This window comes from Arvicola amphibius, chromosome 14, assembly GCF_903992535.2.
Source record: "Arvicola amphibius chromosome 14, mArvAmp1.2, whole genome shotgun sequence".
In the NCBI taxonomy this organism is placed as follows: Eukaryota; Metazoa; Chordata; class Mammalia; order Rodentia; family Cricetidae; genus Arvicola; species Arvicola amphibius.
The window spans coordinates 7,184,529-7,207,926 of record NC_052060.1 but is presented as its reverse complement, the minus strand read 5'-3'; the positions used below and the strand labels follow the sequence as shown (position 1 = coordinate 7,207,926).

Genomic DNA, 23,398 nt, shown 5'->3' with positions numbered 1-23,398 from the left:
AGAGTGCTGGACTGCAGGTGTGAGCCACCACATCCAGACCGTATTTGTTTTTACTTTCGTTATATTGAAAACATTTTCAGTTGTTCACAACGTTCTTTACAATAATTTTAATTTCATTAAGATGTAAAGATATGACTTTAATCATTGTAATCAGCCATTTAGATTGTTTACATTTTAAAATACATAATGCTACAATAAATATCATGTATATTAATAAATCCATGCCCCTGAGCTTGATTATTTTTAAATTTATAGAAATGTAAATTTGCTTGACATTTCTGGAAAGCAACTTAGTTAACATTTTGTACTAAAAAGTATGGCATGAGCTCGATGGCTCCTGCTGAGTTCTGTCGGGTTTGTAAGAAGCCCCTGCCCAGGGCATAGGACTGTCCTTCTCCACTGATGAGTGATGTGGGATTCCCCTCTGTATGCTGTCAGTATCACTGGTTCATAAAGGAACTGCTTTGGGCCTATAGCAGAGCTATATGGAACAGAGGTAGGTGGGGAAAACTAAGCTGAATGCTGGGAGAAAGAAGGGCGGAGTCAGGGGAAGCCATGGAGCTGCCGCTGGCTGGAGACAGACGCCGGAACTTTAGCTGGTAAGCCACAGCCTTGTGGCCATACACAAGTTAACAGAAATGGGTTAACTTAATATGTAAGAGTTAGCCAATAAGAAGCTAGAGCTAATAGGCCAAACAGTAATTTAATTAATACAGTTTCTGTGTGATGACTTCGGGTCTGGGTGGCTGGGACAAACAAGCCACCATCCTTCATGAAGTCCTCCAACAGATGAAGTAGTTATCTGAATGCACTCATCAGTCAGGCTCAGCAAATGATACCCTGAAAACCTGGCTTTTATTATCTATGAATTCTATCTCGATTTTAAAATGAGAAGGTAGAGCTGGGGGGATACAGCCTAGTGTAGAGTACCTGCCTGCTGTGCAAGGCCAGGGTTCAGTCTCAAGCAACACATGTGACAAAATTGAAGTATGAAAAAGCAAAGCTCTGGAGAACGGGCTGAGATTGTCCCTGATGTAGCCTCGAGATTGTTTTCTCGCTGTGTGGTCCAGTGTGTGTTGGCTCCCATACCCACTGGTGCCGACTGATTCTGGGGTGCACACTCTTAGCAGGCTCTCAGGAGGACAGCCAGTGCTTACGAATGAATACTACTTTTACAGAGGTCCCAAATGCAGTGCCCTGCACCCACATCAGACGGCTTATGAACTGTAACTACTGCTCAGGGCCTCCAGCGCCCTCTTCTGGCCGCTGTGGCCACCTGCTCTCACAGGCACATACCTACACACACACACACACACACACAACTTTAAAAATAATAAAAATAATTTTTTTAAAAAAAAGAGACTGTAACACTGAGGACTAAATTACGATGTGTGCCTACTATGTGCTACAATTGCTTTAATACCTTACACCTATGCTGTCTACTACCGTGGTCTCCAGTCACATGTAACTAACTATTGAGCTCTTGACTGTGGCTAGTCAGATTTGAGGTGTATTGCAAGTATAAAAGACATTTTGGATTTTAAAGAAAAATGCAAAAAAATATCTTATTAATAATTTTAAATTGATTATGTGCTGTAATGATAATTTGGGGTATATGAGTTAAATAACTATTCACTGAAATTTCCCTTTATCTTAGTTATTTTTAATGACTACCAGAACATTTTAAATCACCTATGCATCTCACATTTGTGACTTTTAAACACTTGTAATTTTGGTTTTGTTCCTTGTTTGTTTTTTAAGACATGATCTCTCTGCATAGCCCTGGATGTTTTGGAACTCACTCTGTAGACCAGGCTGGCCTCAAACTCAGAGATCCACCCACCTCTGCCTCCCAAGTGCTGGTATTAAAGGTGTGTGCCACCATGTTCGGATCCAATTCAACTCTGTTTAATTTTCATAACAGCCCAATGATATTTCACTTCTCAGGTGAGGAAACTGAGATAGTAAAGAGGTCATAAAGCTAATTTTTTTCCCGCTCACCTGAACACTCAACTGAAGTAAGACCAGCTGTGCCTTATCAGATCCTTTGTTTTTAAACGTCACTTGTAAGCAAAACATGAAGCCTTCTGCCAGTGAGAAAATAATATAAAAGCGAGGAACCAGAATCATTTCATTTTACGGTGTTTGTCATCACAAATAAAATTTAAATAGAAATGATTAATTGGATTGACTAGTGGCAGCTGATGAGAGTTTGGAAGAAGTGTGTAGACCCAGCCCCCAGGAGGGGCTGACGCTTGCTGTCAGCGAGTGTTAGAGATCCTTCCGTAGCACGGAACACTAGAAACTCAGCCCTTCTCCTGTGACCACAGTTGGTTCAGTCCCTGAATTATTTACAGAAAAATTAGGATACTATGACAGAATTTGCATTTTAAAGAGAAAGGAATCCAGACAACACCGTTCTTCAATTCGGTCATCTCGGGATTCCACTGAAAGCGGCGGAGCCACATTGCCTTTATAGGGATTTCCTTTGTGGGTTTGTTCCCCTGCCTCTGACCAGCTTTTCCCTAGACTGCTTATGTGTGATTATCTCTTCAAGGTGCTGGGGAGGAAGCCGTGCCCATGAGGGAGCCTAATCAAAAAGTAGAAAAGTTGAATTTAACCAGAACACAAACCTAAGTATGTCTCCTGATCCTAATTTATGAATACACTAACTAAAGACAACTTTTCATCATAAAAACAATATACAATTTTATATAAAAATAATACAGCTGGGGCTAGAGAGATGCTCAGCAGTTAAGAGCACTTATTCTTACAGAGAACCCAGGTTCCATTCCCAGCACCTACCTGACAGTTCACATCCGTAAGTCCAACTCCAGAGGACCCTCTTCTGGCTTCCGCAGGCACTGTACATACACATAAATAAATAAATCTTTAAAATATTAAGAATATTAGTTATAAGCACGATTAAACCGAAATGAGGCACTAACATATCAGACTGCACTGTAAGAATTGCTGCCGCTGACCTAGAGCGCAGTCTGTGGTCTTCGCCCGTGAACGCATAGAAACCTTTCCCCGCCTTTCATTTTCTGATTCTCGCTCTCCCTGTGCGGCCCACACTCTCAGTCCTCCTGCCTCTGTCTCTTGAATGCTGAGATTAAAGGTGTGTGGTACCACAAAGGCTATTTTTAAATAAAAGACAATGTGTTTTCAAACAAATACCTTTGTCAGTTTTATTGATGGAATCATATTGTTTGATTGGCCAATCATCAGTTTTTTCTACATTAATAAATATTTTTTAATTTATTTTTGTTTTATATGCATTGGTATTTTTGTAGGTCTGGGTGAGGATGCTTGATCCCCTGGAAATGGAGTTACAGACAGTTGTGAGCTGCCATGTGGTTTCTGGGAATTGAACCCAGGTCCCACTGGAAGCAGCCAGTGCTCTTAATCTGTGAGCCATCTCTGCAGCTAGCTCCCAATAATAAATATTTTTATGCACCAATTCAGGAGCTATCTTGAGATATATTTAGCAATTTTTTTTAGACAGGTTCTCGTGTAGCTCAGCCTGACATCCAAATTGCTATATATCCAAGGATGGCCTTGACCTGGTGTGCACTACCATACCGGTTGGATGCAGTGCTGGGGATTGAACCCAGGGCCCCATACATGCTAATAAGGTACCTGGCTGACTCAGCCGCTGGCTGATATTTTTTGTCATTTCTGACTCTCAGAAACTGTTACAAATGTTTCCTATGCGTTCTTATGCACTGTCCATGTGGTTAGCAGCTGAGCATGAACCCGGTGCTAGAAGGCTTGCTTCGCTCATTTAACCGTCCTAATCCAAGCAGTAATGTCACTGTGATCCCAGCTTCCAGATGAAAACCAGCAAGGTGTTAGCTGATTTGCGTGGATCACATCTGGAAGCACAGAGCTGGGATGTGTCCGAGCCCTCCCCTTTGTGCTCGCAGCAGTGTGAAGAAATGGCTGTATGTCAGGGTAGAAACATTTCAAAATGCTAGCTTGCCCACCAGAGAAGGGTTTTGTTGTTGTTGTTAATTGGTTTTTCAAGACATTGTCTTATGTAGCACAGGCTGGCCTTAAACTCTCTGTGTACATAAAACTGGCCTTGAACTCCTGATCTTCCTGCCTCCACGTCTTGAGTGCTAGGATTTTAATTCTGTTCTATAGTTATGGTTGCTCTGACAATCTGATGTGGTCTTGGATGTTGGCAGTGTAAGAAAGCCTATCTGTGGGTCTGTCTTCTTATTGCTGACTTCCTCTGGACCTGCATGACTGAGAGCACAAGCACTTCTTCCCCTGGAGTCCATCTTCCTTGCAGGTGCCAAGGGCCTTTCTCCTCCTTCCTGCCTCTGCACAGGAGCTCCAGTGAATCACACGCAGTGCTAGGTTCATGCAGAGTCCCGGGTTCTTCTCAGCCAGAGAAGTAATAGGACCAAGAGACTTGTTGTTGTTGTTGTTCTTCTTCTTCTTTCTTTCTTTCTTTCTTTCTTTCTTTCTTTTTCTTTTCTTTTTTTTTTTTTTTTTTGATTTTTGAGACAGGGTTTCTCTGATAGATCCATTTTAAAGAATGTACACGAGACAGAGCCGCACAGGCCTGCACACGCTCCTGAAAGTCACAGCTCACATTAGCATGTTAAAGGTCTGAGAAATTGTACAGTAAAAAAACCTCTAAAATTTTGTGCTTATCACTTGATATTTATAAAAGATATAGCATTTATGTTAGAAAGCACACCACAGTGAACACATGAACCGCTGGCCTAGCTCCAGGACTAGAACATTGCCCGGCACCATGTGCTCCTCTCCAGTTACAGCCGTTACCTTCCCTCGCTCTGATGCAGGGCTGTGCATCTTTATCTTTGTCCATCAGGAATGGATGGATTTCTAATGACAATGTTTAGTTTTGCTTGGTTTAATCACAACAAAAGTATTGCACTTTTTTTTTTTGTAGGTGTTGCCTCCAAGATTTATCTCTATCATTGCTGCGACTTTGCTGATGCATTTTTCAGTGCTGTGTGACATTTCCTTTTGTGGACAAGCCAGTTTGCTTCTGGATCACCTGTCTATTGAAACCTGAGAGGCTTTTTGTTGTTTTTACCTATCTTGCTATTGCTGCTTTCTAGGAGTAAAAGAAACAAGAGTCAGGAGTGTTGGCGTACTCTGATTACATGGTTTGAGGGCACAGCAGAAGAGACCTGGAGTCCTGTGAGCTAGCAGAGGAGGAGAGAACAGGAAAGTGAGCAGGATGTGCCTGCAACGACCTCAGGCTTCAGCGAGGGAATTAAACAAGCCTGTATTTCTCAAATTAGAATATGATTCGTCATATTCTAAGGACACAATAAGGACACAAATAAATGTGACGTGTCTTTTGTAGTATCAATTTTCATGTAATTTGGGAGACAGACAAAGGAGAATTAAATTAATAAAATAAATGAACTTGTGGCAGGAAAGTCCAAAAGTTTTCAGGAAAACAGAAACCCCAAGTGCTGGGTTCTGTGTGTGTACCACACTTGGATTAACGCTGTTTCTTCTTACATGGTCCATAAAGACATAAAAACTACATTTCCCTATGACTACACCACTCAGTGTATATATGGAAGGGTTATGCATAGCATGGCACATGTGGGCATTAGAAAACAATTTGTGGGCATTAGTTCTCCCTTCCACCATGTGCACCCAAAAGTCAGACTCAGGGCATCTGGCTTGGTATCAAGCACCTTTGCCCACAAAGCCATCTCCCCAGCCATTCCAGTGAATGGATGCATTATACAGTGTTAGTCCCGTGGGCCAGCCTTTCAGCTCTCCCTCCGCTCTCTCGCTATGTCTGCCTCTGGACCATCGTGAATATGAGAAAGATGCCGACTTAGATTTGTACATGCAGCACATCTGTGTGCAGTATGCCGACTTAGATTTGTACATGCAGCACATCTGTGTGCAGTATGCCGACTTAGATTTGTACATGCAGCACATCTGTGTGCAGTATGCTGACTTAGATTTGTACATGCAGTACATCTGTGTGCAGTATGCTGACTTAGATTTGTACATGCAGCACATCTGTGTGCAGTATTGTTGAAGCACTGTTTAGGAACAGTTATTCATAGGACTTACCTAGTGATTAGTAGAACATTAACGCTCTGAGTGTTGGTTGCTGCTCTGTTGCCAGAAACTAAAAAGATGATACAAACATTTTAAGAGGATTTATTTTTGTTTCATGAGTGTTTGCTTGTATGTGTGCAAAGGCTGGACGAGGGTGTCAGACCCCTGGAATTGGAGTGACAGATGTGAGCCTCTGTGTGGGTGCCGGGAACTGAACCCCGGTCTTCTGGGAGAGCAGCTGTGCTCTTCACCACTGGGCCTGCGTTTCAGCGCATGACCGAGTCTCTGAGGCTGGCTTCCCAGGAGTCAGACTCCTCTTTCCATCTGTAGAGCTGGGGAAGCAGCCTGAGAACCGCACAGACTAAGAGCAGTGCTGACTGCCAGTCCAGTGCTGTTTATGCCACACGCTGCCCAGGGGTGCTTGTGTATCTATTATCTGGCTCTGAGAGCCCCTTACAACAGGACTCGTGAGCTGTGGCCCTGTGCACACATAGCTCCATGTAGCTCACAATCGTGCTCAGGAAACACTTATTAAATTGAATTTAACTGAATTGGATTGTATTCTAGCGCCACAAGAAGGTTTTTTAGTTTGTTTTTAGGTGAAATTGATTTAAAAAAAATCTAGACAAGAAAGGGCATTCTTTTTGTTCCATTGTTTTTAAACAGTCTAATTTAGGATACAGCCACCAGTATGTTCATTGCCCATAATGTTTAAGCATTCTGAGCAATGACTCATCAAAGTCCCTAAATAGCTATCTGAAAAGTCACAATAGCCCTGGGAAACAAAATTAGGTTTGGCAAATACCGTGTCTTCTCTTTGCAGTCAGGAATGTGCGGGCCACCGATCTGCTTGGGAGGAACCCGCTGCATAATTTTAGCAAGTTCTTCCCCTTCCTACTAGAGTCGGGAACGAGCAAAGATCACCTGACAAGGTCCTATAGGGCACCCAGCACAATTTCTGTCTTACTGGAGACCGTTACCTTTCCAAATGGCAATGCCACCTCCTCTCCTGACCCTAGCTCAGTGTCCTCTGGTATTTCCAGTCCAGTGGCCGAAAGATGAGGCCAGACAGAGGCACCTATGTTTCAGCAGAAGCTAAATAAGTTTTTTTGTCTCTAATGGAGTGGAGAACGTAAATCCTCCAAGCCCCGGAATCTTCCAGGTCTGAACTAGAAGCAGTTCTGAGGTTTCCTCCAATCGTCTCTGCTGTAGAACTCTGTCGTGAGTCTTGAGCATGCTTACAAACGCCATTAAATAACACTCACGTTAGAGAGAAGCACCTCTCACCAATGGGCAAATACTCTAATTAATTCGTTTATTCAGCTTATGTTGTGAGTGGCTTCACTAAGCCGCGGGAGCTGAGTAAACTCCAGCCTAAGGAGACCCTGTATAAGGTGAACAGTGAGGACCAGACCTCATGTTGTCCACCAGCCTCTGCGTGCATGTCATGACACACTTCACACACACACAGATGGTTTGTAGGAAAATTTTAAAGAGGAAAGAGTATCCAGTTGATAAAGTCTGTATTTTAGGGAAATATAGATAGTAGGTGCTAATATAGGTATATATTATGGTGCTAAGGCAGTGGTTCTCAGCCTGTGGGCCGCAACCCCCATAGGGGTTACATAGCAGATATTTCCATTACAACTCATAACAGTAGCAAAATTACAGTTATGAAGTAGTAACATAATTTTATGGTTGGGGGTCAGCACTACACGAGGAACTGTATTAAAGGGTCAACACATTGGGCAGGTTGAGAACCATTGTCCTAAGGTTTAAAAGATCTCAGATCTTGTAATTTCTTTTTAAAGTCGCAGTGGGTGGGGCCCCAGCTGGCAAACTCGATAACCTGAGTTGAGCCCTACCAGCTGTCCTCTGCCTTCTACACAGACACTGTGGCACACATGAGGCACATGTGACTACACTCACCACCTAGGAGGCTGAGAGAAAAGGGTTATATGAATCCAGCCTGGGTTACATACTGAGTTCCAGGTCAGCTAGAGCCATGTCAAAAAATCCTGTCCAAAAAAAAACAAGGAAAATTTTAGCCAGGCAAGGTGGTGGCGCACGCCTTTAATCCCAGCGCTCAAGGCAGAGGCAGGCGGGTCTCCTTGAGTTTGAGGCCAGCCTGGTCTACAGCCAGCGCTGTTATACAGAGAAACCAGAAACAAAAGGAAAAAGAAGACACAGTGGTGTGCATGGGTGTTGTCAGTCCTGGCCTGGATGCTTTATCCAAAGTCCTTCCACCCAGCACACGGCATCAAACCATGTTTTCTTACCCACTCAGTGCCAGGAAAATAATGCTCTATTTTGGTGAAGTCTCTGCTTTTCTGCTAAATAACCTGGAATCTCCTTGTCAGTTTCCTAGAGGAAGTCCTGGCTTCTGGGCTGCACAGCCGAAGCAGGGAGAGCACACAGGCCACCTCGAGGTCAGCAAGCAGAAGATGAGACGGCAATGGGGAACCCTGGCCTCACCCCTTCCCTGCCTCCCGGGGGCCTCAGGAGGGCTCACCATTCCTGAACTGCCGACAGACTCCGGGACTGGCGACGATGAGCCCATCCCAACCCCCTTGTGTTGTGTATCAAATAAATATGTCCTTTGCGTATTTGACAGCAGTTGCTTTAGACTTTGATGGGCTTCGTCGAGATTGTTCTTGAGAAATGGATTGTCAGAGATACGAAGGATTCAGAAAGCCGTGTGCTATACACGGTACCGTCCCTTATGTCCTGAGCAAGTGAAGTTGCTTGTGACGCGAGTCAGCCATGTGAAGGACCATGGGATTAGAACTATGGGCGACTGACAAAGCCTTTCCCTCAGAACACATTCAGAGAGGCAAGTCCTTCCTCCGCCCAAGTAAGAGTGTTCTAAAAAACTAGCAAGGACAGCTTCCTCCTCCAGGAGGACCAAAGCCTGAGACTGCCCCCTACAGACACCACCAACTGAGACTAGCTAGCCTCTGGGGTGGGGGGGGGGGTACCTAAGTGCCCTGAGGTTCCAGGCTGCTGTGGCAGAGTGCATACAACCCACCCAGCTTTTCTCTACTTGTGTTTGTGTCTGTTCTTTCTTGACGCCCTTACTGCCCCAGGAAGGGTTCCAGGACACAGCCCCTTGTCTCCTGGTCACCTCAATCTGGCACACTCATTTCTTTGGAGAGCCATTTGCTGTGACATTGAGAACCCGTGTAGGGTTGCAATAAGAATTCAGTCTGCAGAGATATGAGTGATTTTGTTTGATTTCTTTGAGGCTCATTCACGGGAATTCACAAGGTGAGACTTGAGATGGTGTTATACCATACAACGAAGGCACAGCTGCTACCCAGGCATGTCTAGTGACGCCAGAGCAGATGAAAGCTCTGGTCTCCGTTTTTTCTCTCCTGAAAGTAGTAAAAAGTGATGTATCAGCAATGGCAGGAAACTAAGGTCCTCACATAACCGAAGCAAAAACACCACAGCACAGCCCCTGCTTCTCTACAGAATGTTTTGAAGTTGTAAGATTGTACATGTGTTTTCGTGTGTTCCTGTGCATTGGGGGTGGGCGTGGGTACCCCTTTAGACCAGAATAGGTCAACCAATCTCCTGGAGCTGGAGTTACAGCCTGCCCAGTGTGGGTGCTGGGAACTGAACTCAGGTCCTCTGAAAGAGCAGCAATTTGACTGCTGACCCGCCATCCAGCCCATTAACGTATATGTTGATAAGTATTCTCTGGCAACATTCATGTGATATTTATATGAACAATATTGGGAGTATTGGTCTTTTTGTGGCAGGCTCAGTTTTTTCATAAAGAAAAAAATTAGTGCCTTCCTCGTGTGATGATAAAGATTAAATACAGAGATATAATATAGTTTGGTATTTACAGAGCTAATTCTATTAGTACTCCTCCTTTTTCCTTATTAACAATATTTTAATGAAGGACATATGCTTTAACAACTCTCTCTCCCATAAATAAAATGCCCTCGTCAAAGCATCAATCCTATTTTAACAGTAGGATTCTAAGTCAAGGATATTTGTTTTTGACGTGACAACTCAGATATTTCTGCCCGGTAGTCCTGCAAGCAGCTGCTCACAAAATGTTGGTTCTGCTAGTTTCTGTCTTTGCCCCACTCGGCTGCAGGGGGTAGCTATGGAGGCACTGTCTTCCAGGCAGACACTCAGGAGTCCTCCCAAGACCTTATCTCCCTAAAGAAATTGGCTCAAGTTATTTTTGTTCTTGGTGTGTGGGGGGGGGTGTGGGGGGGGGGTGGGGTGTGTGTGTGTGGTATGTGTGTGTGGTGTGTGTGTGGTGTGGTGTGTGATGTGTGTGTGGTGTGTGTGTGGTGTGGGTGTGTGTGGGTGTGTGTGGTGTGTGTGTGTGTGGTGTGGGTGTGTGTGGTGTGTGTGTGGTGTGGTGTGTGATGTGTGTGTGGTGTGTGTGTGTGTGTGTGTGATGTGTGTGTGGTGTGTGTGTGTGTGTGTGTGATGTGTGTGTGGTGTGTGTGTGTGTGTGTGTGATGTGTGTGTGGTGTGTGTGTGTGATGTGTGTGTGGTGTGTGTGTGTGTGGTGTGTGTGTGTGGTGTGTGTGTGTGGTATGTGTGTGTGGTGTGTGTGGTGTGGTGTGCGATGTGTGTGTGGTGTGTGTGTGTGTGTGTGTGGTGTGGGTGTGTGTGGGTGTGTGTGTGTGAAGTCACTGCTATAACAATGTGTAAAGGAACCTAGAAGTGCTTATTCTAATTTCTCACTTAAGCACTATTCTCTGCAAACAGTCTCACTTAGATCCAAATTCAGGTGCCATGTGGTTCACCTGGTGAGCTAAGTCCGCTTCAGAGCAATCCAGGGGAGAAGCTGGCATATGGGAACGTCCTGTGCCAGGAAAGCAAAGGTGGGGAAGAAGGCCAGGACCGGACAGGGCTTCCTAATAGTTCAGGTCACTGGGGAGAAGGGAGCTGGGAGGGATGGGGACCAGCCAGAGATTTATGTAACATCTCAAGACACAGACAGACAGCGAAGGCTCTGCAGCCCACATGCATCTGCTCTAGAATCTGAAAATTGCTTTGGTTATTTTTTACGGGCCCCTCTGCCTGATGTTTCGCTGAGCCCTCGCTCCTGTCTGATGCCGTGCAGAGAGCCCAGGGTCTTGCACACCAGGGATGCTCTAGATCTGTAGACCAGGTGAAAGCTACTGGGAGGAGGAAGATGATTTCTCCTGCCTCGTGAGCCAGAATCTATCGTTCAGTTTCCTCCTTACAGGGCAGGCAATTGAGCCAAGAGCCCCTCCTGAATGCCAGGCAAACAGCTCTAGCACTGAGCCACACCCCCAGCCCCTATTTAAAACTATGTAAATCAGGTGGGGATGTGAGGATTAACAGATCGCGACCAGCCTCGGGCTCTGTAATAAGTCTGAGAGCAGCCTAGGCTGTGTAAAACCTTGTCCAAAAAAAAAAAAAATTTTAAAAACCTCAATCCAAACCATTCTTCAAGTTCCCCCAAGCACCCATGGGCTAATTTCCTCGGCGGTGTCCGCCACTGGTACATTTTGCTTCCTCATATAGCCTGCATTTTCTCACTTTCTTCATCACCTTTTAAAGAGGACAGTACCAAACTGAGATGGGGAGATGGGAAAGAGGAGTTTGGGAAGTGCGCCGTGTGTACTAAGCCTGAAAGGCAAAGCGGGGTCAGAAAACCTACATTCTAATTCATGTAACAGTAGCGTGTCATTTGGTCCTCCGTGCCCGACTGATCATTTTCCAAGGGATAATATTCTCACTCTATATGCCTTACAAAATAGTACTCAACATTTTTAAGTGTCAAAATAAGAGTGTTTTGAAAGGAGAAAGTTCTGTGTCCACCTGAAAGAAATCAGTGTGGATAATGAGACTCTTACAGGATTGGGAAGGAGGGAGGGTCTGGGATCCTTTCTTTATTCAAAAAAAAAAAAAAAAAAAAAAAAAACCCTCCACGCCTCCAACCACAAACTTCCAACACTTCATCTTGAACGTTTCTGGAAAAGGATTATTTCCCCTGCTCTGTGCCAGAGATCTTTACGCATTTCGTGGTGGTTGTGTTACCAAACACCAGGTAACAGGTTTATTAGCGTATTGTCTGGTAGTAATTGGCCCTGGAAGACAACACTTGGGTCCTCCCGAGGCTTTCAGCTCACCCTCCTCCATTTACCCGGTAGGGGATCGGAGACCGCGGAGTGGTGAGGAAAGCCGTCCTCAAACTTGGGCTCCCGCCCGGCCCCGCCACAAACTCGGGGCTCAGAAGAGCTCGCGGGCCTCCCCGCCGCTGCACGCGTGTTTCCCGCAGGCCTCGCGGGGCGCCCACGGCCGCCCGGGAGTCGGTCGAGCCTGGAGCCTCCCGGAGCCCCGCCAGCCCGAGCCGGTGGGTCCGGGGCGGCCGGTCTCCCGCGGCGCCTCCGCTCCGTCCCGCTCGCCACGCCTCGGGCCCGCCCCCATCGCCGCGCCTCCCGGTTATCCGCTCGCGCCTCCGCCGGGTGCCGGGTCGGAAACAAAGGCGGGGGGCGGGGAGCGCACGGCGGCGGCGGCGGCGGCGCCACGGTCCGCCCTTCATTCGGAGCCCGCGACGTCAGCGGCGGCCGCCGGGGCCCGTGCGGCGGGGGCGGGCATGGGCGGCGGGGGCAGCGGGGGCCCGGCCAGCGGGTAGCGCGAGCCGCGGGCGAGCGAGCAGCGGGCGCGGCCGCCCGATCCCGCCATGAAGAAGAGCGGCTCCGGCAAGCGGGTGAGTGCGCGGCGCGCGGACAATGGGGCCGGGGCCGGGCGGGGGCGGGGGAGGCCGCGGGGACCCGGCTGAGCCGCCGCTTCCCCGTCTCGCCCCGGCAGGGGCCTCCGGATGGAAACCATCATTCCGCGGCGCCCGAGAAGGTCGGCTGGGTCCGGAAATTCTGCGGGAAAGGCATTTTCAGGGAGATTTGGAAAAACCGCTATGTGGTGCTCAAAGGCGACCAGCTCTACGTCTCCGAGAAGGAGGTAGGCGCCCTTGCCCATCCCGACCCGGTCCCCGCGGCGGCTAGTTCTCCGGCTTGCCCCGCCTCCCTCTCTGCAAGTTCAGGGGTCGCAAAAGTCCTGTATCTGCAGAGAAAAGTCACCCCCGAGTGACTTTACCTGAGTGGGAGTTAGGACTTTACTTCTTTAATGTGCCTTTGCGGACACCTTTCCCAGAAGTTCTGAACGTCCGCTGCCTCTTACCCTAATCTGGCCCCATGAAATACGGGATTTTTTTTTTTTTAATTTTCTGTTGAAAGACACTGGTCATCTTGTCCCTCGCCCCTTCCTGCCTTTCCCACCCAGCCCACCACCCTTTCCGTTCCTGTCTGTAGCAGAGGGCATATGTAGGTCTCCTGAGTGGCAAGTCACCCGCAATCATAGAAAACCGCAAACTGGAGTCAGTCTCTGGGACCTGACGTCCAGTAGCTGTGAATGCCGGATTTTTGTAGGAGTCAGTGTCCTGATCCAGGCCTCTTCCTCACCTTCCCCTCCCCTTAAAGAGAAAAAGAAAGAAAGAAAGAAAAGAAAACAAGGAACTCATCTTATACCCTGCCCACCTTTATCTGTGGAGTGGGGGGGGGGGAATGGAGTTAGGACTGTGAGCGCCTGTGTGTAAGTGCGCGCGCGCGGCTTTGATTCTGTAGTTGAGCATGAAACCACAGCCCATACTGGGTCAGACTCTAAAGGCAGGTCGTGGAATCCAGACCCCCTTCCCTTTTGTAAAGCCCTAACTCTTGACTCAATACCAGGAGTGCCGAGAGGCTGAACTTGCTTCCCCTGACTTCCTTCAGAGCATTATAGACTGTGTCCCCTTTAGACTGCCCTCTTCCTGCCTTGACTGTGCTCCCTCGCCCAGAACGGACTGGCAAGTCCTCTAACCTCTTCTGCTTTCCGCGCTCGACATGCATTCTGCCGTTCTATTCGGGTAAATAAATCCTTTTATGGTGTTGAAGCAGACACACTTGCAGCCCAAGAGAAGTACTCATCCAAAAACTGTCTGCTGAGACAAGGAGAGAGAACTAAAGAGCTCTGAACCCGCGGGCCCCTCTTGAAGGGGTCTGAACAGAACGGTTGGAGAGTCTTAGGAGCAAGCTGCGGGAAGGCTTGGAGGAGAGTTTGCTTTGAAGGGTCGCTGCTACCTAGTCCCGAATCCATCTCGATTGTCTTGCTTTCCACTGTGGTTTTATTTATTTAAACAAGCTGCAGCAAGTGTCACAGTGTATCTGTCTCCTTCACAATGCCAGGAAACACAGCTGGCAATCAGGAAAGACTTCCTACATGTGGGGAAGCCAGAGGGCAGCGAAAGGCTAAAGAAACTAAACAAGGCTCTGTTTTTGGCTTCTGTTTGTCCAAAAGACAGAACCTGGGGACAGAAGTGCATGGTTAGTTGGTTAATAAGGGGGAATACGGGGCAGAGAGACCATAGGGTGACCTCAGAGTGTCTGCTGTCCTCTGAGTCAGGAGCATCTGACCAGTCCTGGGGCCAGATGCCCCCTGCTGGGAAGGGCATTGGAAAAGAGGGGGGAACTGCATCTACTCTTGACCCTTCTTCAGAACCAAGTCCATGGTCCAGTGGGCCTGGGCTAAGGGTGAAGCTGCCAGAAGACACTGTTTATTCTGCCTCTAAACAAAACAGTAGATTGTAAACAAACCAATAGCTTGAAGATGTAAAAACCCAAAGTAAAATATATTTACAGTTTACATGCCCATAACCATCCACGGTTTCTGTTGGTGTTTCTTGGGAAAGCAAGGTCTCCCCAACTTCCTCCACTAGAGAAGCCCTTGGGTTGTGGATCATTCCCTACTCTCCAGGGGCACCCTTTAAGGCAGCTGAGGTGTCTTCTGATCAACGTCCAGATGTAGGAACAGAGCCACACCTTGGGGTGACTTCATGGTAGGGGAAGTTAGGTTGAGAGGATACTTAGGATACTTAGTCCATGTGGGCCCCGAGAAGGAAGGGTTCATTTGGAAGATGTAGGCGAGACGGTAGGAGTTTGCCGTGAGGAAGACACTGAATACGGCCCAGAACAATTCACAGGAACCCTACCAGGGGGTCTGTCTTTCCTGGGCACTGCCATTTTACTTACTCTACCGCCTGCCTCACCCCGTCTCCTTCCCATACCCCTCCTAACCTCTGTCAACACCTCCTGCTCCCACAGTGCCTTATCGGCCATGGCCACATCCAAGCCAGGAGCGCTCCCTCCCTCCCCTCAGGAAGACAGAAGTGAGTCCTTTTCCTTGCCGTACACACCCAGGTCTTTCCTCTCCAGGCCTTCTGGACTCCACTGATAGTCTCTCTTGGGAAGGAGCCAGAGAGGAGGTCCCACAGCCCAGCGTGGGTTCCTGTGAATTGTTCTCGAATGTTCCTGTGGCACCTTGTTCCATGCCCACCATAATGTTTAAGGCCTCTTGGTCACTTCCCAGCCAAAAGCCCGGGAGCCCTAAAACAGGGAGAATCCTGGAGAGCCGAGCCTTGCCAGACCAGTGGAGCCAGATGAATGTGCCCTTCGCTGCCCCACAGCGCAGATGATGGGCGACCAACTACAGGCTGGCAGAGGACTGACAAGGGAACCCTGGGGCCGCTTAGACACATTTGCTCAATTTCTACTTTTTCCCCGGGAAACATGACCCACTCGTTCCTGGCATATTCCCAGCTAAGCAGAAGAGGGTGGCTGGCCCGCTGGTCAGGAAAAATCTCCTATAATGTCCTACTTTAGAAGAAAGAGCAGGTGGGAAGGGACGCTCTTGGGAACCATAATATTCCCTGAGGCCAGAGGCAGATGCTGGCTGCCCTTTTCACCTTCCCCTGGACAGTTAATTACCACTCGGGATGATCGGGTCAGCCTGCTCACCATGTCCCTTAAAGGCTTGTAAGGCTGTGTGTGTCCTTCAGAAACAGAGGGACGGTCATAGGTAGAGGGAGACCCTGGGATGGTGGCTTGGAAGGCAAGGGGTTAAACAGGAGCCCACACAAGGGCTCTGTGCTTAGTCCTATCCCACATCTACACTTGGGGTGAGCCAGCTCACTGTCATCTCCCCTTCCCTCAGGAGAAGCAGAGTAATTTTATCCTGTCACACCCCAAACCTCCCCTAGGTAAAGGATGAGAAAAATATCCAAGAGGTGTTTGACCTGACCGACTATGAGAAGTGCGAAGAACTCCGGAAATCCAAGAGCAGAAGCAAGAAAAACCACAGCAAGTTCACCCTGGCCCGATGCAAGCAGCCAGGCACCATGGTGGGTCTGCGGCCTGGCGGGCTGGCCAGGGCCTCGAGGCCCAGAATTGTTCTCCCTCTGGCTTTTTAAATTTATTTATTTATTTATCTATTTATTTATTTATTTTGCATTTTATTTATTTGGTTTTTTGAGACTTCTCTGTAGCTTTGGAGCCTGTCCTGGAACTAGCACTTGTAGACCAGGCTGGCCTCGAACTCATAGAGATCTGCTTGCCTCTGCCTCCCAGGTTGGCTTTTATTATTTAACTGGAGAATATTCTGCCCACTCCCTTCCTTCCAGGCAGGCCAGCTCTGTGAACTTGTTCATCCATAAAATAGTTCTCTCCCTGCTCCTCCCTTTTCCCCTCTACACACACACACACACACACACACACGCGCGCGCGCGCGCACGCACGCACGCACGCACGCATGCGCCTACTGTGCATACACATGTATTGTCTTGGAGGAAGAGTTATTTATTGTTCCCTTTGCCCTGATGGGTGGCTGAAGTCCAAGGGAACCCAGGGAAGCCGTGCTTGTCACATTCTGTGTCGTCTGACGCGTAGAGACCTCAGCCTTGTCGCATCTCCCCATTCAAATCTGGTGACACTCTTAGCTCTTCCTTGATTGTTTCTAAAACAACCTGTGAGTTTTGCAGGGACAGACTCTGGGTTTCTTTCGATCATTCATTGATTCCAGACACGGAACCTCTTTCCAGGAGTTGAGTGATTATAATATCTTTTTCTTGGGGGGATTATAATTTATGTGTAACTAGCTAAAGCAAGAACGTCCCCTCGCAGGCACCCAACCTGATCTTCCTGGCTGTGAGTCCTGAAGAGAAGGAGTCATGGATCAATGCCCTGAGCTCCGCTATCACCAGAGCCAAGAACCGCATCTTGGATGAGGTCAGGGGCTGTTGTGGGAAAGGGGCGCTGTGGCAGAACACAGGCCGTGACTCATAGAGGAGGGGTGTTTGTGGGGCTCCTTTAGTTCACCCCAACTCCACTTTCTTTGCCTCTTTAAAGGCCCTATTGTCCCCCATGTTCTCTCTGAAGTCTTTTCTCTGTTCACCCCCTCTCCAGCTTCCTGATGCTTGAGCCGGCCTTGGGTCAGCTGCGTCCATAAATCCTTCTGCCTGGGGCCCTGCTCAGAAATAGTTGATGGGGTGGGCATATTTCCCCGGCCAGGCACGTTAGGGGCATCTAGTTGGGACAGAGTCCTAAAGAAAGCCTGTGACTCACGGAGCGTCTCTTCAGGTCACCGTTGAGGAGGACAGCTACCTTGCCCACCCTACTCGAGACAGAGCAAAAATCCAACACTCCCGCCGCCCTCCAACTCGGGGACACCTCATGGCTGTGGTATGTAAAGCTGCAAGAAAGTAAACATTGCCACTCAGGGGCCAGTTCTGTGTCCGTCCATCTCAGCTGTGAACAAGCAGGGACATTTGTGGGAGTCCTCCTCATCTGAGGATCAAAGGCTCAGGAGGCCTGTCCACCCTACCGCCCTGCCTGATTTCCCAAATCAAAATGACTTACTCAGCACCTACCCTGAGTCAACATCTGTGTTCTCAGTAACGTCTGAGGAAATGAGAAATGCCCCTCAGAAGGGGACAAACAGAAGAGCTGAGTGCAGCGTGCTACATGCCGCTGTGTGTTAGCCGGCCACCCTGGTGGTGAGGACCAGTGCTGTGTCCCCACAGCAAAGCCTCCCTGAATGAAGGAGTGGGTTCTCTCAGGCAGCCGTGCTCAGAGCCTAGGGAGGGGCTGGCCCTGCAGGAGGAAGAACACAGGCCTTGGATTATCAGACCCGTGGTCTCCAGAGCTGCCTAGCTGTAAAGGCTCTGTCGTGACCACACGTGCAACAGCATAGGAAGTGCTGACTTCCCTTTACTGCTGCTAAATTGCAGTATTTAGAAATTAGAAAGTCTGTGACCAGGCAAGGATTCAGAGTTCAGATATCAGAGCAGGCTAAGGTGTGTGGCCAAGAGAACATGGTACCTTCTGTCTGTGTACCTTACTGTGAATCGGGATGTTTAAGAGTCCCCAGTATGGAAGCAGACACTTCCCAAGAAGCTTGTGGCAGAGCAGAGAACCCAGACAGTATGCAGGAGAAGGTAAGGTACAGAAAAACAAAAGAAAGAACTTCAAATCGTCCTCGAAGGACTCGAAATAGCACAGTCGAGGGACTCAGCCCAGAGTGGAGGGAAGGGGCCCCAGATGGCACTCATCATCGGGGGGGCTGATGCGGGTCCCCCTTCTTTCACACTCTCCTTCCCAGGCTTCCACCTCTACCTCAGACGGGATGCTGACGTTAGACCTGATCCAAGAAGAAGACCCTTCCCCTGAGGAGCCAGCCTCTTGTGCTGAGAACTTTCGGGTGGATCTGGACAAGTCTGTGGCCCAGCTAGCCGGCAGTCGACGGAGAGCCGACTCTGACCGAATCCAGCCCTCTTCACACCGGGCCAGCAGCCTTTCTCGGCCTTGGGAAAAGCCAGACAAGGGAGCCACCTATACCCCACAAGCCCCGAAGAAGTTGCCCTCTACAGAGAAAGGCCGCTGTGCCTCCCTGGAGGAGATCCTATCCCAGAGGGACACTGCCCCAGCCCGCCCCTTCCACCTTGGAGCTGAGGAATCCCCAGCCCCCGTTCCCGTTCCCTCCGAGCCGGGGCAGCTGTCCCGGATCCAGGACCTGGTAGCCAGGAAACTGGAGAAGACTCAGGAGCTGCTGGCAGAGGTTCAGGGACTGGGAGATGGCAAGCGAAAGGCCAAGGACCCCCCACAGTCTCCACCCGATTCGGAGTCAGAGCAGCTGCTGCTGGAGACAGAGAGGCTGCTGGGAGAGGCTTCGTCCAACTGGAGCCAGGCAAAGAGGGTGCTGCAGGAAGTCAGGGAGCTGAGAGACCTGTACAGACAGATGGACCTGCAGACCCCCGACTCCCACCTCAGACAGGCCTCCCAGCACAGTCAATACCGGAAGAGCCTGATGTGAAGAAGGGGGTCAGGTCTGGAATTTGGGGGGCACAGACTCTATATCTCCAAATGTTGCAGGATAGAGCTTTTTTTATTTACCTCAATCAAAAAAAAAATCAAACTCACTGCTCTTGCTGATGCCTGACCCACTATGGCCTTTCCCTGCTGACTCCCCTAGACAACTCCCAGGTCAGATGGGAGAAGGTGAGCCCTGAGGCCCAAGTCAGGAGCTCTCACTGTGCACACTCACCACCTGCTCCGAGGCCCGGCCTGGAACAGACACACAGAGGCAGCGGCGGGGTTAGAGTGGGCGGGGCAGCCTTTCCTCAGATGTCCCATTCCAGGTTCTTACTCTGAGGGTGAAATTTCAGCTGTGCAACTTGAGTTCTAGGGACGCAGGAGCCAGTGCCACCTGTCCATGCCATAAGAGAAGTGAAATTTACCCAGCCCTAAGGACGATCTGTGGAATTAACCCTGGCCTCTCACCGTGGGGGGGGGGCGGGGGGGGCTGAGGCTGAGGCTGTAAGTCAGTGGTATATTAGCGTGTGTGAGGCCCTTGTGCCCTCGCCAGCACTACGGAAACGAGACTAAGCCGCCTCAGTTTCTTATCCAAGGGTCTTCCTTTACCTTCCACCAAGGAGTCAAGATTCAAACTTGAATGGATGGAAGCGGCTTGGTCCTCTGCCTGGGGTGGAGCAGCACAGGAGTGGGAGCAGCTGACCCTGTGGAAGAGCTGGGCCTAAGAGTGATGGCAGCTGTGTGGGAAGGAGGGGAAGCCAGACCTGCCCCAGCTTCCTCTTTCTGCCAAGCAAGGGTTCTTCCTTCCACCCACCCTCCTCTGTCCTCCACCCTCCACGCAGCACAGCTCAGAACAACTCTCCCCACACCGCCTCCTGCCTGACTTCCTCAGGCTGGTCTGTGGCAGGTCCCCCACGGCTTGTTCTCTGAGATGAAGTTTGTTAATTGTAATGGTAAGGCCTAGCACAGGGAAGGCAAGATCGGGATGATTTGTGATAAGCACATAGAGCCTCTCGTATCTGTCACACAAGGGGTTAAACCACAGTGCTGTGTCCTCTGTCCTTGCTGCTCCTGAGGTCTCACCCCTTGCAGCCCTTCCCAGAGCTTCACAAGCAGTGAGAGAAGAAAGAGGAAGGACAGGCTAAGGGGTCTGCTCTGTTTAACAAGACAGGAAAGAATAAGGTCTTTGGGGAAACCCTCTGACCTCTGTTCTTCTGGGTCATTACCACCTTGTAAGCAAGTTGTGGGAATCCCTCCGGTTGTGATTCCTGGAGATTTGAACTCAGGTCCTTGCATGGCAAATGCTCTTACCACTGCGCCATCTCCCAGCCTGCCAGAAGTCAGGTCCCCTGCTTCTCAGTGTCATCGAAGTGTTCTCTGTATCTAGCCTGTAGTTACCTAGAAACAAGGACCCCACTTGAGCCAAGGAAGGTACACCAAGTACCGAATTACTGGACACCCAGCCTCTTCTGGGGAACAAAGTGGGGGAACCAGGTTTCCTGTGCCCTCAGAGCTTCCCTTCCCACAACTCTAGCCCCGGTCTTCAGAGCCACCCATCGCCACAGATCCTGAAAGTTGGGTTAAAATCACACACTATGCCTTCCCATCTTTTCATTTTCTCTTTCTCTTTCTTGCCGCCCCCACCTAATGAAGACAAAGACAAAACAAGAATGGCATGTGTGTCCCAACATGCCAATCATCTGTGGTACCCAGGGGAGGAAAACACACACACACACACACACACACACACACACACAGTCAGCGGCTCCCAGCTCCCCAGCAAGTGCTCCTACATCCAGGCTCTACAGTGCTAAAAGGAAACCACAGGGGTCTGGATTCAAGTTCTGACTTCTGGTTAATCGGCCCTGGACAAAGCAGGCCTGATGAGTGTCTGTTTCCTCTGCAGACGGCATTGAGTGGGAAAGAACAGCCAGTGGCCTCTGCTTGTCCCACCAGTGTCTGTCGGTGGCTTCCGAGGCTGCTGCACTAGTTTGGCTCAATGAGGAGTGAGCAGCAAATTCAGGTAGCCAGAGCACAGCTTTTATGAGGCGAAGGACACAGAGCCAATCAGGGCCACTCTACTTCACAGCCTTCAATGGGCCGCAGGCCGTACCCACCCCTCCCTTCAGAAGAGGGCATGCGAGGTACCTCCGGCTCTGTGCTGGAGACAGCTGTAAAGAGGGAAGGGTGCGATTCCTGTCCGCAGCCGTTCCAGAGCTTAACACAAAGCCATGTTTCACACTAGAGAAGCAACCTAAATTCTACGCTTGTGGGCGGCTGCCAGCAAGCGCTCTGCTCATGTGGAAATGTTTTGAACCTAACCACCATGTCAGGATGCTGTCCTAACCTCCCTCCTGGCCCCTCTCCACCCCGTCTTCCTGCATTATCTATCTCTCTTCCTTCCTCTAGTCCCCATGTGTGGAGGAGAAGGGAAGAGGCGCTCTAGTTGCATAGGGTCGCCTTCTCCCGCGAAGCTGCTGACAGACATCTCCAGGATGTTTGTATTCAGCCCCTTCCCAACAGCCTATCTCTGTCTTCTTACCCAAGTGAACTGGAGAGGGAAACTCCTCTAGGAGGCCGGGGACGGGAGAGGGGGAATCCAGGACACAGAGGTGAACCGGGGTGATGAGTAGACAGGTAAATTGGAGAACCAGATGTTTATGTCATACTGCAATGATATTCCCCTCAGCTTTTCCTGCTTCTCTCCATAAGTTTTTCAGGAGGGTGGGAGAATGCTGGTAAGGGTACAGTCTATGGTTTCCACCGTTAGGAAGGATGTCTGGGGTTGGTCTGGAACGCTAATGAGTTAATTTGCATATGATTTCCACAGCATAGCTGTAAGTTGTCTAGGGTGAAAAGAAAGGGGTGGAGCGGAGCCCAGGTTTCTCGACCCCCCTCCCCACTCCAGCCCTCACAAACGGCTTCTAAGCCTAGAGCTGTGAACCTAGGGTCAAGTCCCAGTCCCCAGCCAGTGCCCCCAAACACTCTGCCAACAGTAACTGTGCCTCCTTCTCCCTAGAAACACATCCCAAAGAATCTATCTCAACCTCAGAGGCGAGCAGCCCTTCTGCAACCCTTGAAGCCTGGTACCATGCTCTCTCCTCCCTCCCCACGCTGGGTTTCTTTTTCTGCTTTTCTCCCACCTCCCAGTCTCCCAACAACAACAGCCAATCCCCAGCCTGCTCTAGAGCCACACCATATATGGAGAGGTTGGAAGGAAACCCGAGTAAAAGCGGGAGGGATCACACACACATACAGAGAGAGAGAGAGAGAGAGAGAGAGAGAGAGAGAGAGAGAGAGAGAGAGAGAGAGAGAGAATTTGAGTGCTTTTCTGCACGTGACCCTGTGTCTCTCTGCATATACCACGAGTCCCACTGTCCCCTGTCCCTGGTTCACCCCACCCATACCAAAAAAAAAAAAAAAAAAAAAAAAAAAAACCACCCAGGGCTGTGTTTGCTCTCTCCCCACCTTTATTCACGCCCCAGGAGACCATCACTCCAACTGGTTGCCTCTGACCTAGATTCATTCCCCGCACTAATTACTAGCCTATCGCGATCTAACAAACACCCAACTTAGCACAGCTGAGACCCTCCAGGTCAATTAGTGCAGTCCAGTTCCGCTTGGGATGGAGTCCGAGAGTCGGGCACGCGCTGCAGCCCAGCCCCACCATGACCCTCTGGTTGCAGCAAGGATGAGGAGAATGCAAAACTCAGTAGGACCCAGTTCAAAATGGGGTCTCGGAAAGTTAACCAGTGTGAGAAGAGCGTTAGGTTGGGGAGCAGTGGGAAAATTTAGATCCCTAGCCAGGCATGGTGATGCATTAGAAGGCTGAGGCAGGAGGATGGCACAATCAAGCCATACCTGGACGGAAGAATTACTGCTTCCCAGCTTCCCCTAGCCTATCAGCACAGCAGATGGCGCGGCTTCAGACCCAGTGGCAGCTTTCTGAAGGAGAGTAGTAACTCAGCTGAGTACCCCGCAAACTGGGCAGGAGCATGGCCTCAGTGGTAACTCCTTGTCCCTCCTCCTCCGGTTCCCACCCTCCCTGCTGGTTCGGAAGAACTCAAAAATCGCTCCTTTCAGAATCCCTATACTCAGTCTCATTCTTGCTTTTTATTCTGCAAGATACGAAAACTAGGAGA

At 49.4% G+C, this 23,398-nt stretch overlaps 2 protein-coding genes across 3 annotated transcripts in view; both read left to right on the top strand.

The window, feature by feature from the left end:
* The window catches only part of Vps45 (vacuolar protein sorting 45 homolog), a 63,973-nt gene extending 55,287 nt beyond the window's left edge, over positions 1-8,686 (top strand). Inside the window, exon 14 of one of the 2 annotated variants that reach the window (XR_005283161.1) lies at positions 8,436-8,567. Coding sequence is in view for 1 of the 2 variants with exons in the window: in XM_038311846.2 (XP_038167774.1) it covers positions 8,436-8,523 (88 nt within the window). In the remaining variant the exon portion in view is untranslated. Of the gene's footprint in view, positions 1-8,435 lie in introns of both variants that reach the window. The other variant, XM_038311846.2, reaches the window with a different exon arrangement.
* Positions 8,687-12,651: 3,965 nt separating this feature from the next.
* Plekho1 (pleckstrin homology domain containing O1) lies at positions 12,652-19,363 on the top strand. The gene is made up of 6 exons (XM_038311334.1): positions 12,652-12,790; positions 12,892-13,038; positions 16,151-16,291; positions 17,070-17,174; positions 17,526-17,627; positions 18,547-19,363. Exons 1-6 carry the CDS (start codon positions 12,764-12,766, stop codon positions 19,255-19,257), a joined length of 1,233 nt encoding a protein of 410 aa, XP_038167262.1. The 5' UTR covers positions 12,652-12,763; the 3' UTR covers positions 19,258-19,363.
* Positions 19,364-23,398: the final 4,035 nt, after the last annotated feature.

What these genes read in the sequence shown, in the direction of transcription:
- Plekho1 (XM_038311334.1), top strand. Translation starts at nt 12,764, where the DNA reads ATGAAGAAGAGCGGCTCCGGCAAGCGG. An exon ending in AGAGCGGCTCCGGCAAGCGG is followed by an intron (nt 12,791 to 12,891) that starts GTGAGTGCGCGG and finishes TCGCCCCGGCAG; the next exon opens with GGGCCTCCGGATGGAAACCA. An exon ending in TCTACGTCTCCGAGAAGGAG is followed by an intron (nt 13,039 to 16,150) that starts GTAGGCGCCCTT and finishes AACCTCCCCTAG; the next exon opens with GTAAAGGATGAGAAAAATAT.